Source organism: Cygnus atratus, chromosome 4 (assembly GCF_013377495.2).
Source record: "Cygnus atratus isolate AKBS03 ecotype Queensland, Australia chromosome 4, CAtr_DNAZoo_HiC_assembly, whole genome shotgun sequence".
NCBI lineage: Eukaryota > Metazoa > Chordata > Aves > Anseriformes > Anatidae > Cygnus > Cygnus atratus.
Window position 1 is genome coordinate 54,149,711 of NC_066365.1, and position 19,486 is coordinate 54,169,196.

The 19,486-nt window shown below is 43.2% G+C and overlaps 1 protein-coding gene across 8 annotated transcripts in view; it reads right to left on the reverse strand.

Moving 5' to 3' along the window:
- TBC1D1 (TBC1 domain family member 1) overlaps positions 1-19,486 on the reverse strand; it is a 116,088-nt gene that overhangs the window by 96,177 nt on the left and 425 nt on the right. For 3 of the 8 annotated variants that reach the window (XM_050710691.1, XM_050710688.1, XM_050710695.1), the window contains exons 2-3: positions 16,638-18,311; positions 12,352-12,866 (exon numbers count right to left, since the gene is read on the reverse strand). In XM_050710691.1, the coding sequence (XP_050566648.1) occupies positions 12,352-12,768 (417 nt within the window). In that variant the 5' untranslated portion in view covers positions 12,769-12,866; positions 16,638-18,311. Of the gene's footprint in view, positions 1-12,351; positions 12,867-14,398; positions 14,508-15,658; positions 15,758-16,637; positions 18,312-19,236; positions 19,314-19,486 lie in introns of those variants that run through there. The other 5 variants (XM_035555042.2, XM_035555057.2, XM_050710690.1 and 2 more) reach the window with 4 other exon arrangements.

The following is a 19,486-nucleotide window of genomic DNA, read 5'->3' on the forward strand; positions in this document are numbered from 1 at the left end:
GCATCGGTCTGTAGTTTCCTGCAGAGGACAAGCCAAGGATAAACTGGCATTATCCACTCAATCCTTGTATCAGATCGTCAATGCTCAACCTTTAGGGCAGACACACATCCATTTAAGCCTGTGTTTGTCCAGTCACACAAATCATTCTTTAGGAAAATATTTCCCACAGCCCTTCCCATAACTTGACGTCCACAGAGAGGGTAAAATAACAGAAATATAGAACAACTGTCTCTATACCAGGCAAGGGAAAGCACTGATTTTATGATAGTCATTTGTTACCATTATTCACTTTGACATATACCGGGATGGGAGACCGTGCTAGAAGTAAATAGAGCAGTTATATACGCCTCCTCTGCTTGGGTTCTCTGCTCCACCAGGCAGAGAGCCCGCATCTGATGACCCTGAGGGCACAGCAGAAACGCCAGGGCCATGCAGGCAAAACTCTAAATGACAAGCTGACTGCATGGAAAAATAAGGAGCTATTTCAGGAGGGTGATTTACTCAATTTCATTATTTATTAATTGGCATCTTTGTGTTTTAATGTGCATGGCTTGAATTTATCCATTAGGGCCACTTTAGAATCTGAAAAGAAATAAATTGCAGGAACACAAACGTACATGTTAAAGCATCTCCAAGTGAGATGAAGCCCAAGCTTTTTGGAGAAACTTGTGAAGCAGAGAAAAAGAGAAAGCTTTTGCTTTTACTCGTCTTGAGGGAAGATCACTGACACAGGACCCAGTCCTAAAATCTAATATATGCAAGAGTTTGTCTGGATAGACTGCATGCACAACAGCTATGGCCTTTGTTTTTTCAATTATTTGAAACAACTATCTCCCCACATTTAAAAGTGTTATCTTTCACTAAGTTACACTGTCCTCAACATGTTATTATATGGTGTGCCATGAAAACTAACACTGCATTAAATAAGACTGACTCTATACAAACTGTTCTTTGCCAAAGCAGTTCTATTTTCCCCTCTAAAACATACTTTCTGGCTTCAAATTGCATAGAACTATCACTGCACCACATACCACAAAATTAGTTTTAAAACATCGCAACTGTACATACTTTAAATTCCTTATGATCATTAACTACTTGAAAAATATAAACTGTCTATTGAACCCAGATTAGATTTTTTGACTTGCATTTGGCATTCAACAAGGCTGCATTCTTCCAAGCGTCCTCTATTCTTAAATTAACTTTAATAAGCCACAGCAACGGGTAACTACAGGAAATACAGCAGAGCCCCCTCATGATTAGTTATCCTCTGTGGTATCTTACATTCAGGCTAACATTCAACATTGATATGAATCAAACAGTATTTTCTGAATTCTTAATTCTGTACATGCATCTGGAAACCCAGGTTGCATCCTCTTTCTTTTGCACAGGCACAACCCATACTACGTTGCAAGGAGATGTGGAGACACACTCACTTTGTGCTTATTGCAACCAACACCTTTGCAGAACCTTTGCAGAAGGCAGACTTCATACATTATAGTAAGGTGAGCTGAATAACTTCATTACCCGTTTAGTTACTGCTAGCACTTGTGAATTTGGAGAATCTAATGTGTAGTTATGGAGTAAATGCCATATATACGAGTAAATACACGTAGCCTCTCAACTGAAAACCTTGTTCTTTGAGAACCGTGTGGATTTAAAAACCATCGAGTTTTCAAATTCATCTTCTACACTAAGTTATCTGCAAGCTTTTCAATCAAATTTGAATACTGTAGCATAACCAAGACTCTCAGAACGTTTTGGAAGTTGGTCACAGAGAGTTCACTTATTTCTTGGTAACAGTACTGCTCAGCAAAGCAGAAATATTCCACTTGAGAAAATGTAATTAACCACAGGATGAGTACCAGTGAGTGAGGCTGAAGCCACAAAAGTGAAGAAACTGCCATGTGACAGCTTTTCACAACACACTCAACCCCTCAGAGACAGCTTCACTTGTAATTTTAAGACAATTAGGTGTAAATCACAGAAGTGTACTAAAAGCTCTCAATTCCCATCACCATGACAGTGGCAGACACAAGCCTGTACGAAGCTATTTATCAGCACGCAGATTGTCCCCAAGCTGTTTGGGACCTCTCAGCAAGGCTACTCCCTCTGTGGGCTCACTGGGCTGGTACGCAGTGATTTCCTCCCAGCAGGGCACGCTTCAAGGGCTTTGATTCTTCCAGAGCCCAGGGGGCTGTGTTACTTGTACAGAGGCCAAGTAATGCTCCACGTTCCCCTGTGCACCGCCACCCTCACAGCCATTCATTGAGGATCACCTTAAGAAGTCCCATCAGGGTTCCTGCTGCACAACCCCGCGGGGTATCTCTGGTGCTTGCACCATCTGCTTGGAAGAATGCCAGGAAAAATCTGCCCCAAATTACTTTATGTTCTCACTTTAGTTTTTATATCTGTGGAATGTGACAAAACACATAAGGTGACCTAACAAGGTATGCTGAACTGGTCTGGAGCAGAAAGCAATTCAGTTTTTCTGCATTTTTGTTCTCTCAGCTAACTTATTTCTAAAGAAGCTCAACGCAGGGCTGCTCAACCATCAATGCCAGCCCAGGGGGAACATACTGAGAATGTACGTCAAGAGATGGCTCAGAAGAGGAAAGAATAACTCAACTGCCTCTTTTGACAGAGGACAGGTATTAGACCTCCTCAAAATATCATCAGATTACGCTTGAACTAAAACCCCAGGGCAGTATAGGACTGAATCAGGGACCCTGAGGTGCCACCTGCTCCGGAAAGCGTGGCCTTGCTTCCCCCTGACTCTCACAAAGGTGCTCATGAAGCCGTACTGTGATCACATCACGATGGCGATTTGTTCACAAACGCATCTCTTTTTCTTTTGAAATATTTAATTTGCTCTCAACTGGCTCAGTCACTGATAGCATAGCATGATATGAGAGCAGAGGGAAAAGTGGGATTGCACGCATCAGCAACCAAGGGAGTGCAGGCACCAGCAGCTGCACTAGGCTAGGCTGAGATGTTAACAGAGAGCTTCTCTTTGGAGATATGTAAAGAAACAGGTCAGTCAAGGTGTGCTTAGTAAAAGACCAAAGAACACAAAAGACAATTTATACAGCAGGACTTCAAAATGTGACCCCATATCTGCAGGCCTAAAGCACCTTTTGACAACAGTAAAATCATGGGATTGAAGAAACACCAGAATAAGGGAAACTCTGCTTCCAAACACCATTCTCACTAAGGTAAGAACCTACTAAAGTGGAGGTTTCAAGAAAGTAACGCCCAGCTGATGTGCTAAGTGTACAGTATACATTGCACACCACTTGACAATTTACCTGCAGAGGATGCATCTTCAGGACACACAGGTTTATGATCTTTGCCAACATGGGATGAAGCAAATGATTCAAGGCAAAGGAAAAATCTGACCTACTGCCTAAATACTATAATTCATAGAGTTATTCCGGATAAACTGTTTTCAAACAGATGCCTGCAAAAGCAGACACTTAATTTGATGACTCAAGAGACCTCTGAATCATATGCACTGACTTAAGAGCCCTACGCTTAGATGAAGCCTTACAAATACTGGAAATAAAGTCAAAGTAGACCTGGTCTGATAAAATTCACTATTCTCCCTTTCTATCATCACCTTCCCTCTCCTACCGTCTTAATTACTGCACCCAGAATTCATAGAAAATGAAATCTTCAAAACAGTGTAAGAGAGATGTGTCAAAGCCTATAGAACATACACTTAACCTCCTCCTGTAACTATTTGCTTCCATACTACAAAACCATACAGAATTGCATTTCAGTGCACAGTGGTGCAATTATCACTTCCATCACTAAGCACTTGTAGACGACTACTTGCGCAGAAATCATTCTTGAATTAAATCAATGGTGCTTTTCAGCCACTATACCTATAGTATTATGGCCCAAGTTGCTTTATCTGTTAAAGTGTGGGGAATGTCTAGGCGAGATTGTTGGGAAATCAGCTCAAATTTCCATGCTGAAAGGTATGGAGGATGACAAAAAGATTTGCTGCACCAGAGAGGGAAGGAACAAGGTAAGGATGTAAGGAAGGAAGGAGTTCTGCAAGGAAGCCCCCCAGAGCCTATAGACAACGTCCAATATTGCATAAAAATGTAACAAAAAACAGAGGCAGCTGGGCACATGCTGGTGTTGCAGTAGCTCAGTATTCCCTTATGAAGAGAGAGAGAAAGGGATCTGAGCTCATTCCGTGTGTTTTATCTCCCTGGGCCAAGAGGAGGGAACAAGCTCAGTCTCCCTCCTCCTGCACAAACACTCTGCTCTCCAGCCTGCCTGGTGGCTCTGTGCTCAGCATCCTCACAGCGGCCGTGGCGGCAGGAGCCTGCCGAGCAGAGCTACGACTGGTGCTGAACCGCTTCATCCTTCCAAGGCGGAATTTGTTCTGGGCGTGCACGCTAATTCCAGGGACTCTTACTGATGAAAAACGTAAGTGTAGAAAAATGTAAGTGTAAATGTAAGATGCTTTACAGATATGGGTTTAAATAGAGGCTATGAATCCTGCACTGTGAGACACAGGTACCTGAACTCTTCTGTGGTCTCAATCTCTTTGTACCCCACTTGCGAGTCTGTAAAATGGAGACCACAGTTCTTCCCTATGCGAAAGTGAAGTTTCTGAAGGAAAGTCTACTGTTACTCTTGAGGATGCTTGGGCGTTATGGCCTACAGCTCCTATTGCCTGTACCAGACTTCACAAACTACCAGCATCAGACCTTGTAAGACAAAAGGAATAGTTATTATTCCAAGAGAAGCCATCACAAGCCTGCTAATTACTTTTTAGCATCAGTTCCACTGTTGTGTGTTTCTGCTACAATAGCAAACAAAAAAGGTGAAGGAACAATAAATAATGTCGGCATGCACGAACTTTGGCTCTAAAATGAAGTTTATGTGACAAATCAGGTGAGACACAGATCATTTCAATATTAAGTTGAAAAATCCTCAAACAGTGCCATCTGATACAGAATACTGTACTGCTGAAGTCACGTTAAAAATTCTTCATAGTCATTCTGGAGCAGAATTTTTTGTAGGATTTAGCAGGTTGAGGAAATCATGGGAAAGTATGATTTTATATGTTGCTGCCACTGTAAGAGTGGGAACACACATTTATCTAACAACCCATGTGATGTATTTCATCTTCCTCGCTAAGACATTATCTCTGACTTCAAGTCAGGAAGTGGCATTGCACAAATCATTTCCTCCATGTGGCAATCAGAAGTCGGGGCTGAGGGAAATCATACAATATTTCTTATAAAACGCGGGTGAACAAAGGAGAACTTAGCTGAGCCAGGAATGCAACAGAGTCACTCTAGATTCTGATATGGCACCAGAAACAGAAAGGCTTGGGACATTACTGCTTGGGACAGGGTCAGTGACTGTCAAAGCCCCTGAAAGCAGGGGGCGTTCACGAACCTAAATCCCTTGGACAGACCCCAGGCATGGAGCTGGTGCAGCGACAGTTACGCTCTTGGCTCAGGATGAGCAAAAAGCCTGTTTACTTTCTGAGGATGGCCAAAGCAGAGCTGGCTATTGCATTACACAGGATACTCTGTTAAGGTTTACAGAGCTAAACTTTCACCCACTTCATATAGCAGACTATATATGTGCACAGGCATGCCTTTGATTCTTCATTTGTTCTGTGTTTTTTTCCTTCTGTTTTTAACATGCATTTCTCCAGTTGGTATTTGGGAGATGAGAGAGACTTCCTAAACTGAAAAGCAGTGCTAGTACTTTTTTGTTTGTAATTTAGAAGGTTCCACCAGAAACAAAGTGCATGTGAATAGAAGGGAAAAGCCAGCCAAATTAAGCTCTCAGCTGCACTGAAGTAAGGCCAGTTACTGTGTTTTGTTCCAGCAGAGTTTTATGCTCTTTGCAAAATTTTAATCTCCCCAGACTCATCAAACAATAATATACAAAATACCTCCGTATTTACAATTACCTTGCTGAATTCATTAAGAAAAGGAAACGGCCCTATTAAAAATGAGCTACTTATGAGGTCATATCGTTGAGTCTAATGTAAAAACAAGTTGCATAAGAATCTTGTCACGAAGCTAAGCCTCACAACAACCGCTTTGGAGTTCACGGGGCTTTTGCCACTCCTTTTATAGATGAATAATGTGAAGTTCACTCACAACTTCAGCTCTGTGCAGCCTCACAGAGACCTAAGTGTTGATTATCTGAAACCAGCTGCTCCAGGACATAAGCAGATCCCAAACAGCATGTAACAAAGCATATTGCATTCCAGGTAATACAGCCTGATCTCCTTAAGCACATAAGCTATTGTAACTCATAAAAGCAGGTGAAGGTTGTTTAAGAAGCAGGAGCTCTTAAAGCAACTGGAGGGCCAAAAAACGCAGGCACTGCCACTCTCATGGCAACATTCCCACAGCTGACAGAAGCCCAGCTCCTGCGCCAAAACCTCTCCCTGATTTGTGACATTGCAGAATGGAGGGTTTAGAAGAAGCAAGCAGACTTGTGAATGTGTTCTGCAGCTGTGAGGCCACTTAAATCAGGAACAGAACTACTCTATGTAACAGAAAAGAACAGTCCCATCCAGCGTTATCCCACTGTGGCATTAACAGTTCTGGTAAACACAAGCATACATTAGAGCCTGTTGAGACAACTTGCATGGAGACTCTAGAAAAGAGAGAGAGAGAGAACTTAGCTTAACCTTTCCAAAATCTGCACTAAACTTTTTATATATCTTCATACTCCAGCTCTTGATAATCATTGATAATCTCAGAGAAATATTTCTTCTGACAAGACATCAGCCTCAAGTTTCTAGGCTCTTCCTCAAGCCCTCTAAGTATCCTGTTTGTATCACAAAAGGAAATAAAGAGAGAAACTCAAGCTTTCTGAGCATCTGCTTCACTACAAGAGGTGACAGTGCTGTCTGCTGACTTTTACCCTGCATCCAGGAATTCACTGAACCCTGTGGCCAGGAAGAGCAAGCAGGCACTGCCCTCCACAGCCAGCTAGAAGTAGCCTCACATTCCCAGGCCCTGCCCTCATGGACCATCCTGATAGCAGCTGGAGGAACAATACTGCAGGGCATAAACAGCCCAGGAGTTTCCTAGAGAGGATCAGTGACAGCTTCCTGGCCCAGGTGACAGAAAACTCAATGAGGACAGGTGCTCTCAGGACCTTGTACTCACAACCAAGGAAGGGCTTGTTGGGGATGTGAAGGTCAAAGGCAGCCTTGGCTCAGGATCCTAAGAGGAGGAAGCAGGGCAAAAAGCCAGATCACAGCCCCAGACTTCAGGGGAGCAGGTTTGGGCCTCTTCAGGGATCTGCTTGAAAAAGTCCCATGGGATAAAGGCTCTGGAGGGAAGAGGGATCCAAGAAGGCAGATTGATATTCAAAGATCACCTCCTTCCAGCTCAAGAGCAGGCCATCCCAGCAGGCAGGAAGTCAGGTAAAAATGCCAGCGGCCTACATGGATGAACAAGGAGCTGCTGGCAAAGCTCTAACAGAAAGAGAGCATGCAGAAGGTGGAAGCAGGGACAGTAACCTCAGAGGAATATAGAGACACTGCTCAAGAATGCAGAGATGCTGCTAGGAAAGCCGAAACTCACCTGCAGTTGTATCTGGAGAGAGATGCCAAAGGCAACAAGAAGGGCTTCTCTAAGTCCATAGCTGACAAAGAGACAAAGGGAAATATGGGCCTGCTGCTGCGTGGGGCAGCGGTGCTGGTGACACAGGACATGCAAAAGGCTGAGGGACACAATGCCTTCTTCACCTCAGGCTTCCATGAAATCATTGAGATGAGAACTGTTATTCTTTATTGACAAAGAGCATAAAATATAATAAAGGACAATACAAGTTTAACCTGCCTTAAATCTGAACTGGCCCAGGGCATTATCAGATATGATAGTGACCAATATTTCACTTGCCAGCCAAAACATGAATCAATTAAGATTAAAAATACCTAAGAAAAACAAATCATTTGATACACAAAACTAAAATCAGCATAATAGGATGTAGAAATACTTTTCTGAACTGAAAATAAGAACAGAAATTGCTCTTCCTCTAATGCTTTGGCTACTCTGTATTTGTTGGAGACAGCTTAGGAGAAGCTAAGAGCACGCTGACACAGGGTACCAATCTCCCTCATGCCTCAGAGTGAACGAAGTGCTAAGCAAGGTGTCCTATGGAAGGAGAGAGTGTTCGTGGACAATGACTTTACGAAGGAACCAGCATGCCTCAGGAAACACACACAGCCACAGTTCCCAACGCTGTACCTTTCAAACCACCACATCCCAAGTATAGGACAAAAATGCCAGTAATTTTTAATGTCAACAGTTTTCAACAACCACGATGCCAATAGCATCCCTCTTCTGTAGAGCCTAAATAAATTTCAGAGCAGAGGTCACTGGGAAGACAATCAGGCTGGTAGCATGCAAGTTTTCATTCGAGACATCACATACACATCGTACCCAGGTGCTCCAGCCAAGCTGTTCAACAACGCTGCGTTCTTAACGACGAAGGAACAGTTCTGCAAGCACAGATTTACTGGAGAGAGAATTTTTCCTCAGCTTCCACTGTCATTACTCAACATGGCATGCATAATCCCCATCTATGACCTATTAGCAGCTCTCACAAGCTCCCCACAGGCAGTATAATTGAATCCTGCTCCATTCCTGAGCACCTGCAAGGAATATGCATTAACACTTCAGCCACAGCACCAGGCAGAAACTACTTAATCATGAGGCCCCACCAGAATCTTTACATGACGAGGGTGAAAGCATAAAAAACTTCACCAACTTTAACTAGTGGAAATTTACTGAGATTATACATGAAGGAGGAAGGAAGGGTTCAGATTCTACAGACAACAGATCCTCTTAGAAAGGGGAACCCTGATCCATAGCAGAAGCTGTCTGTAGGCAATGCAAACTCTTCCTTTTAGCACTATGTGGAGTGGAATGATCTCTATATGCACAAGCTTGCTTTTAAGAAATGTGCCAAGGAGCAGTTTGCCAGGAACGCTTCTTCCATCCTTCCCTGTTTATTGCTCAATCAGCCCGGAAAGCAAGCTGTATACTGCCACAATAATGCAATGGAAATAATTATACAGGATCCTACAGAGTGAAGGCAAATACCACAATAGGGCACTGCCTGTTCTTTCACTTCTAAAGAGAAGCAGCAGAAAGAATCCCTGGCTAAGAACCCTGCCTTTATTTAGCACTAATCACTTGCCTAGTGATGTCTTCTCTAAAGAGGGCATGTTGGTAATGGATCAACAAGGAACCTGACAGCCCCGCATTCATATCCAGGAAACACATTACATGTTCCCAGAGCTCCATCGATTCTAGATTTTAGCTAAGTATTCCCCAGCAAAAAATCACCTCCCACTAACAAAATGCTTTCCCATTATACAGTAGGATAATTTCTCACTACTCAAGTGAGTGTTCTGTCTCTGTATGTATATACAAAATAATACAACTACAGCTCATGTTCTGCTATCTATCTGCAATGCTCATGCTAAAAGCCCGACCATTCCCGGTTTCTGCACATTCTATCACCTCCAGTGCTAGTTCTCAGTCTGAATGAAGTTCAAGTTTCCTGTCCTCCTCTTCAAAGGATTTCATTGTTTAGTCTTCTGCTCACCTGCTTTCATCTTCATCTGCCCAGAAGTAGACTACTACTCCTACAGACAGCCTTCTGTCCTCTTTTATTCTACTTACCCTAATGTGTGGATATAGTCAGAACTTGTTTGCAAAGCCACACTTACCTTCTACTTCAAATCCGCAGTCAGACACGACCTAATCTGAGAACTCCGTGGAAAATAAAGCCCTGCTATGAGTTTGTCTGTGAAGATACAAAGAACTGTGGCTCCTGTAGTTTACAATATTATTATTAGCAACCTGTTTTGGTTGTCGATGTTGTTTTTCAGTAGAAATAGATGAAGTGCAATTATCACAAAAGCTTAGATGTTCAAGATCACTGGATGAGGAGTTGTTTTATTAGCATGTAAATTCTGTGACCAAACCTATCTGAACTACCGTGTCTGTTTTTTTTTTCCCCCGTTTGCTTCAGCTCTGTAAAAAAGTTCAACATTTTTTGTCCATTCTGGGCTCAGAGGGGAATATGACCCTGACAATGCAGACTAAGTCTATAAGATTGCTTTTGAATGTTCAGAGGAGATGTTGCAGGAACTCACAAGCAGGAGTGCCAGCATAGGAGTCTGCTGAGTCACACATGCTGCAAAGGTCCTGCTTCTAAATTTTCTTTCTTCTGAAGCTGAACATAAACTGCAGCAACATAGTGCTAAATTCTTCATCCCAACTCACTCACCTTTAACAAACAGCTCCCTCAATTCGTAACCAAGATACCCACTTTGAAAGGGCTGGAGTGCGCTGTGTATCTGCTAAACAAGTAACAGCAGTCCTCTTCAGAAACGCGCAGACACCAATCAGCTAAAAGGCATTGTGTGACAATACTCAGGCAGAATAACAACACTGATTAATCCAACTTTGAAGTAAGTTCCTTATGTAATCAGTAATTACACTGAATGTCAGTAAAACATGCAGGGTTTCGCTTTTGGAGAAAAGATCACTTGGCATTTCCATTATCCTCTTGGCAAAACAGCTCCACAAATGCTGCTTAGGCCTCTACCTCCTAGTTAGGAAACTCACTTGCTAAAAAGGTCAAGAGAAACACCCCTTGGCAAGTTCGGAGATGAGAATTGGATTTTCTTCTGAGGTGGAGGGTGGGTTTTGAAAGGACAGATAGCTGGGTGAACTTGGGGCTAGATAGTTAAAATATGCATCCAAAAATTCCGGGGGGTGTCTACAAAAAACACGTAGGCAGCTGCAGATTTGACTACAGACTTCCGTGCTTTCATTTCAAACAGGTCTAGGAATTTGATCAAACATGAAGAAAAAGTATTTGTTTTTCAATCTTTTGTTGCAAAAGACGACATATTGGAAGTGACCAGCACTGCATACTAACTGTAAATAATCCTCTAAAACCACAAGCCACAAAATGAAGTGCATAGGCAAACTGCAAAATGCATCTACCAGCTACGATTCAATGCCAAGTCCTGACAGACCTACTCCTTATTTCTGCTCTCTTAACATATGTAACTTTGGTATTCCGCATTCTAACTTGACACGATTTCTCAGTTGAATGTTTATGATTTACAGCATAATTGCCTTCTAATTTACTGGGACTGCTTTTTTACCTAGGGTGATTTAACTAAAGCTGTTTCCATATGTTTTGGGCACTCAGCTCGAGACCACGGATTTGGAACCACACAGTGTTTTGCTATTGGGCAGACTGGCATAAATCCCACGTGCAGTGTATATTTGCTTAACACCTCCAAGGTGCTTCAGCAGGACATCTCCTGTGAGGCAAACAAAGCCTCACAAGATGCTGATTTCCAACTTGATCACTGAAGTCTACCTTCAAAGGTGAAGGACGTGTCCCTGTTTCGCCCACAGTAGCTCAACCTACCACAACAGCGTTGTGCAAAACCCTGCTCACCTTCTTCATTCAGACAGTTCCTGTCTCACATTACTCTCAAACAAAAGAGGCAACCGTCTATTTTTAATGCTGCAACCTTGTCAGCAAGGACACGATTTGCATGCAGACAGAGCTGAATTTCACCCACAGTCTGACATTTACACGTGCAACTCCTGTCTTGCAATAAGCAGCAGCAAGCCCGCAGGTCACAGACGTGCAGCACTGCGCTGTGGCCTCTCTTCCTCTCTCTGACGCCACATGGATTGCAGAGCTGGGAAGGGGCTCACAGTGACCTGTGGCTCGAGGTACGCTCGTGAGGCTCCACCCCATCCCTTCCTTCTGAGAAAGGAGGAGCCTCTCTTCCCCAGACACAGGTCTCAACTCAGGAAAACAGAAATTTGAGAGGTCTGACTGTAGGATTAGATAAAGTTCACAATGACTCAAGGGTGAAATCCTAGCCCCAGTGACATCAACAGAAAAACTCTCACTGACTCGAGGGCCAAGATTTCAGCCCATACCCCAAGTGTCTTCTAAGCCAACAAAATTCAGGCTCTGATCCTGACGATTTACACACCTTTCCTTTCACATACTGAGCAGCTCAAATTCAACAGAACCATTAACATCAAGTAAAGTGAATCCTGTTGGTGAGTTCCAGAAAGAGAAAGTTTTCAATTGTAAATGCAACCTTAAGATCTTACACTGTGGTGCGAAGTTTCCAACAGCACAAAAGCAACTCCATTTTAAAAGAAGTAGTGTCAGCTCCTCCACATTTACATCACACTCTGTAAAGCATCAGATAATACAACAAGAACAAATTCTTAAGCGTGATTATGAGGGTTGCTTCCTGTGGTATTTTTTTTTTTTTTCCTTTTTACTTACTTTTGTTTGATCATCAGCTTTGAACACATAGCAGATGCTTTGCTGATTTGCTGCTCCATCCTTTATCAGACAGGCAAAGTAGCTGGGATCGTGGCTGTTGTGAATCAGCTTGTGGACCTGCTGTGGCTTGTACTCAAACAAACTTGAGCAAATCAACGGATCCCACTGCTGGTCCTTCCCCATGTCTGGCTCACATCGCAAACTTGCTGGTGAAACACAGAGCCGGATTTGGCTAGTGCCGGGGTCTTCTTTGGAAGACTTGGTACTGAGCATCCGGATCTCCGCCACAACCCAAGGCAGCATGGACATGGTGGTTAGGGAATGCACTGGCAAAGAGCCAACAAACTGGAGGCCGAAACTTGCTGAGAAGTCCCCAGGTGCTTGGCATTTTTTAACTTTGAATGTTATTGGCTCCATTTTACAATCCTTTAGGGAACCCGGACTAATTCACCAGTACTTCAGTTCCATGGAATGACAATTTTTGGATGGTTCTTTAATTAAGGAACAGAAGAAATCTGAAATGAAAAGAAACAGTTATGTAGGTGCTGCAACCCTATTAAAAATGAACTGTCAGCAACACAAATATTTAATAGATTAATGTCAGAAGAGACGTACTGATCGTCTGCCATGACATACCTGCACATTTCCCCTACCTCGGGCCTTACTATTTCAGGTGCAAACACAATAGTACTAAGTGTATTGCTTGTAAAAAGCTCAGTCCTGATTAAAAAAGCTACTCTTGTAACCCCTGTTAAATCATCTAATGAGTAACTAAACTCAGAAGTGCTCCTTCTCTTTAGTCTGTTTCTGTTTCATGGCCAGGCAGGTGTGGATCACATCGGCCTATTTCAATCGTATTATTGGAGAAAGGACTCAGATCAGCATTATAACCTGCATGCCATTTGAAATCAATGCTTGCCGAGACACTTTCACATTAAAAAAAAATAAAAGAAGAGGTCGTCTCTCTTGTTCACGGGTGGATGGGCTTGAACTTGGCCCCTAACATGGAGTTGTTTTCTTGGGTATCGTCTGCTGACCAAGCAGACCTTTCTCATTAGTTAACACCCCAGAAATCTTTGTCATGTGAAAAAGCTAACAGCAGTCAACTGACCCATCGCTAACACACCAGTCAGATGGCACAGAGGAGCGACAATCCTTGTAAGATCCCACTAAAAAGCAGGCAAGGATTCACAATTTATGGCTGCGTTTTAAGGCCTTGTTGGCCAGCCAGAATACGTAATGTTTGCCACGTTCATATTGCATCGTTTTCATTGCCTAAAATGTCAAATGGAACCACGTCACACATCGCCCTGTTATAACCCAGTTATACCCAGCATATGTACCACTACTAAAATGATAAATATATAGGAACAGTCGTAAAAAATCCAGTAGTTGCATTTATCTACCCATTTCGTTCTGCAAAATGCAGTCCAGGAAAACATGCAGCTTGGCATTTGGTACGTTACCGTGTTTTAACTCTTTATTAATTGAATCTGGTTTCAGCTGTTGCGTTATTCTGCGCGAGACTGATGGGAAGCTGACAGGCCTATAATTGCCTACATCTAAATACCATGACACGAGTTTACCCTCAGCCTTCTGAAAGTTTCCCATGGAAGACCTATTAAAAACAACACGAGCAGTCCCAAGAACTCCTGACAAAACATTTTTAATTATATTTGAACAAGTATTTAATAAATGGCATCTGTTTACTGTGGCAACAGTATTTCTGCTCTTTGTTCATCTACAAACAGGATCAAAAATAGTAGGATTTTTCTCATGAGTTTTTACCAAACTTTGTCCTTTATTTGTCCTTGTACAAATATTTTTCAAACTGAGCTTCTAGCAGTACTTCACCTTTGTTGAAAATGAAGACAAATTTTCGGATTTAAAAAAAAGAGACAACTTCAGGATGGAAATTCATTTTAAACTAAAGCGCTTAAAATGCAACTAATTTGCAGATGTCTAAATGGGGAAAAGCGGTTCTGCAGTAACTGGCAAAGTGGAAAATCAAGGGACTTGCAGAAGCCACGCGTTTGGGTAGATTTACCTTTTGGGAACTTTTGCATCTTATGACAGATGAACTCTGTGGCAACATTGCCAGTTCCAAGGACACCAAATTCAGCAAGAGAATCCAACAGCACAGGAATTTAAAGACACTGTTTGACAAAATCTTTGTATAAGTAGCAGGCTAAAAGTGTGGAACAAGTTTTTAAAAAGCCTTTCTATCACCGTGTGCGCACACGTGTATGGGTAGGAGTTATATACCTCATTTCAAGTACACTAAAATGGTTTTGTTTGTTTGTTTGTTTCCCAAGCAAGAAAACACCCAGCTTTCACGAGATAGATACACATGCATTGCATGGTACAGGATATGCTTTAAGAAGTATTTTTACACCTTATCAGCACAAAGTGCTACACTCAGTTATCATTATAGTTTTGCATCTGTCAGGAACCAAAACTTTCTCTTCCTTTTTGACACACTATCACAAATTTGTTCTCCTTGAGCATAACAGTGAAATATAGTTCAACATCTTGCAAGGAGGTTTGGATTCATTCATGACTGTAACAGTGCACAGTCCAAAGCACAGGAAAATTCCATCAACAGGTTTTAGTGTTCTCGTTATTTAGTAACACACATAATAACCTGAGGATAAAAAAGCCTAACAAAACTCGATTCTCAGCTGAAAACCAGGAGGAGTGAGCAGCTGAACAGATGATGGCTGATTAGCCACATCCTCTTTGTAACCATATTTCTTAATTGTTTTCTCAGAACTCTTTTTTTAAAAAAAAAAAAAAAAAAAAAGAACGAAACAATTAAATAAAGTGCATGTAAAAATACCAAGTTATTGTCATTTAAGTCAACTTTTTAAGGAAGAGAAGTTTCCTTGGGAGCACTATCATTTACCATGCTTTTTTACCCCAGGCCTACAAGGCACTGCAGCCTCAAATAGGACTAAAAATCACAGCATAATACATCATTCTGAGCGCCAGCTACAAGGACCGAACAATATTTTAAATAAACAGGTCAATACTCTGTCACACTTCAACAAACACTGTGCTGTTGGAATGTATTTCATATAAATGCAAAGCTTCTTGGCATTCATGTCTTCTTAACAAAATAAACGCCTTGCAAAGTCGACAACATAGATACTCCAGTCTCTGCATTTGTTATTTCTAAAGAAAAACAGTTGATACTAAATCAAAACAGTGAACTAGAAGTTCGAATGTTTTCTAGGAGAGGGGCTAAAAGTGCAGCTTCTCAGAGCACAGATTTAGCAGCACCAAGAGGTCTCCGTACCAAACCCACCGTGCTCTGTACCGCTGTACCGCACAGTTCTGCACGTTCCGTCTCCCTTTTCCCAGCCATTTATGCCTTGCTTCCTCCTGCTGCCACCCTTATCTTGATCTGCAGGAAAATCCCACCAGAAGTTATACCCACTGCACATTGCTGAAGTTAAAATCCTTTAAGTTTATGCCGAGGACTAAGGTTGCACTTCAAGTATTTACGTCCATGCCGAACTTAGACCTAAAAATAGTTCTGTTCTTCTTCACAGGCTTATTCCTAGCCACAAAATTAAGCCCACCTTATAACTGGAGGGTGGCTGTGCCTTGAGCCCGTCTGTTTGCCCTGGCACCACGGCACCTTCGCCCTCCTCTGGTTGCTCCCACCCAGCTCATCCCCTCTGAAGTCTGACGCTGCAGTACAGTGACATGAATAAAAGCAGTACAATAATGAAAGAAATTTTGTGTATTGCATTGGATTCAAAACTACCTGCCCCAGCACTAATTTTAGGCTATCTCAAGTCAGGGGTCACGGAATTATGCCTAACAGCCCCTGCAACACCATATGAATACACTCAATACCACCTTCAGTACTTGGAGACACCAGACCTAGTGCTAATGTGAAAGATGCACATGGGAACATGGGTGCTCTCTGCCCTCAGCTTTTCCTTCACCGCAATCAACTCAACCACTTCACACAAGAGGTGAGTAGGCTTAGATAGCACACAATGCTATGCTGATAGGCCTGCTCTGATACAGTGTTTAAAAACCACATATATTTCAGGCTCTCTTAATTTCCCCAATTCAGTTGTATTGTCACCTTTTTACAACAACAGAAGTGAAAAGGGATGCCATCAGCGAGAAGCCAGCATGATGGCAGGCCAGTTTGAAGGCAAGAGCTACAAAAATCAGTACTTTGCCCTCTGGAGCTCAGGCTCTCTCTGCAGGAAAGTACATGGCTGAGCAGCTGCGCATCATACGGGACAGCAGTTCTCAAAACTCACCTCATCCCATGAGAGCTAAGACTTTATCACGAGGACGAGGTGAAGACTTCGTGCTTAGTTTGTTTAGTTGAGGTCAGGGTCATCTCTGAGGTTAGGAAGGAAAATCCTTTGGGGTACAGAGAACAGGTTGTATAGTGAACCTATATGGTTAACGTGCATTGTTTCCAGTGTGAGGCACTAGAATTACTTTTCTGCTGCTGGAAAGAGTCCGGGCAGCTTTGGGATGGACTCAGGCTAATACAGAAAACAATGCAGAGAGAGGAGAAACTGTCCTAAGCCCCAATTCCACACAAGAATCAAGAAAAGCAGCAACTGCAACAGTGGCAAAGAGCTATCCTTCATCCCTTGTTTCTTCGGTCCTAGATTGAATTCAATGCAGAGAGGTGGCCTGAAGTCCCAAACTCTTATTCAGAACATAGGTAACCACTAATCTAAGCAATCCCTCTCTCTCTTCCAGCTCCTCCCCGGTCTGGTAGCAGCGGAGTGCTGGGACCCACAGCAGAACTGCTGAATTCTGGCTGTGCCAAGGCAGGCAGCAGTCAGGGCTTCTGCTCATCAGTGATGAAACAAGGAGTTTGGCCTGGGGGCCAAACAAAGACCCCTGCTTCTCAGCCTTTGCAGTTCATCCAAGACAACCGTGTAACTATCCTACATCTAGCTGCTGACAGCAGCTTCTTTCTGTAGGTCCACTTTCTTTTTCCCCTTGAAGAAGCCAAGCAATACTTCCAGCCTCACAGCAAGGTCCCGTGAAGAACAGCTGGTCTCAGAGAGCACAGATTTGTTCAGCTCTTCCCTGCAGGGCATTAGCGTTGAGCCCTCCCGACAAATGGAACCAGAGGCACTGGTACTGGCTGCGCTTCACCACTGATTATTTTAGCAGAAATATCATCCCAGTCGAGGATTATGAGGAGCCCTGGCCTGCAGCCAGAACTCTGGAAAGCAAGCCAGAATGAAATACCACTCCTCTCCCTCTCTCTGATCCCTAACCGCGATTTACATTGGCTTCACTCATGCTGACAGATTTCTCTATCCACCTAGCAGGAAACGCAGAAGAATACAAATCAGAGCGTGTATTAGGTGTGTCGTGATATGGTCACTGCTGAGAAGAGGTCCTTCTATGTCGCCATCAATGCACATGAAACAAATCTCTTTTTTGGTGTCACAGTACAGCATCCATTCGATCGCTCTCTTGGACAGCTGGTTGTAAGCCCGATCTTTCTTCTTGCAGCTTCAACCAACGCTTCTGGCTTGTTTCCTCTAGAGAAGTAAGACTGTTCAGATATCATACTACAGGTTGCCTTAAGTTTTCAAAGAGCTCTAATTTAACCCAAACTGGCACTTGGAATCACAAAGTGCTCTTCCTTTACAAGGTTGTTCTTTTTATCCGATAGTCACTTACTACGTGCTGTTTCATTCTGGAACCACTTGTTGTGAGTGACATCATGTACAAATCCAGAAGTCAGTTTGCCTCAGAAGTTATTTTTAATTTCCATTCTTTTTTTCATATGCTTGCATTAAATGCTGACTTTTTTAAGGAGTCTTTTTGATGCCTTCAGCAGCTTTGGACATGACCCTGAATAATGTTCTGCCACATACTCTGAGCAAACTGTTTGATTTTGTGGAAATAAACACAGCTAAAAGTATTTGCCTATACAGCCAACGTTTATTTCACTCCTGAAATAGATTATAAGCAATTAAATAGATTAATAGCAAGGAAAGAGTCAAGCAAAATGGTAATATATTCCTAATTATAAACATACAAGCTTGTAATCACCTACTAAATGAAGAAAACAGCTTACCATTCCCACCCTTGACATCTCTTGCTACTTCCCCAGTACAGCCCACAGAAACTAGTATTCTAATGACTGAGGTTAGAACTTGGATACTTCTGAGCCAGCCTCACACTGACCTGACCAAAATTAGGCTGTCCTACCGCTGCAATGCAATTAAGAAACTCTTTGTAACAGAAAGCTCGCTGTGTCAATTACATCCCGAATGCCACTCTGTTTCATTCAATTGCATCTCCACAGCCAAAATCCTTACATCCAATTTTTCAGTTAAATTATGAAGCAAAAAACGTGCCAAGACGTCTATATACCACTGAATCTGTTCGGCCTTCCTTCTAACCTGCCATTTTCCTCACCTGCAAGTATTTCTAACTTTTGCACATTACCTGTGACTTCCAGCACTTCTATAAATCAAGCTGTGCTGATTTTCCATCTCATCCCTTGCAAGTGTTAAAGGCATAAGCACGTTCACCGGCTCAGCAGCGTCTGAGATTCGGGAGATGCCCATTTTATTAATTTTGGCCCAGGATGTCCCGCTTGGCCTCTGCTGTAAGCAGCAGCACATCTCCCACCGCCTGCCCACGAAGGCTCCTGCAGCAGCCAGCCGCAGCACCCACACACAGCACACAAGCGAGGTCTCAGCCTTCCCTACCCGCTCTATAAATAACCACACGGCTCCTACTCCTCACGAACACCTCACCGAGAGGTCATTCCCTCGTTAATTTAAAACGGGGGGTTAACGGGGCAGAAAGGTGGTGAGGGTGTCAGGGGGTGAACTCCAGCCCGCTGCGGCCACAAAGGTTTAGCTTTACCCTCCGGGGGCGAGTCGCTGTGCTGCTGCTCCGGGCAGGACCGGGCTCTGGCAGGAGTTACACCGAGGCGTCCCGCACTGAAGGACGAGGAAGGAGGAGGAGAAGAGTTACACCCAGCCCCTGGCACTGCCTTAACTCAGCCCAAACGAGCGGCTCGGGACGGCCGCGGGTCCCTGCGGGGAGCAGCCGCGGGCCGGGTGCCCGCAGCCCCGCGGGGGGACATTTTGGCAGCCCTGGGGGGCGGCTCGCC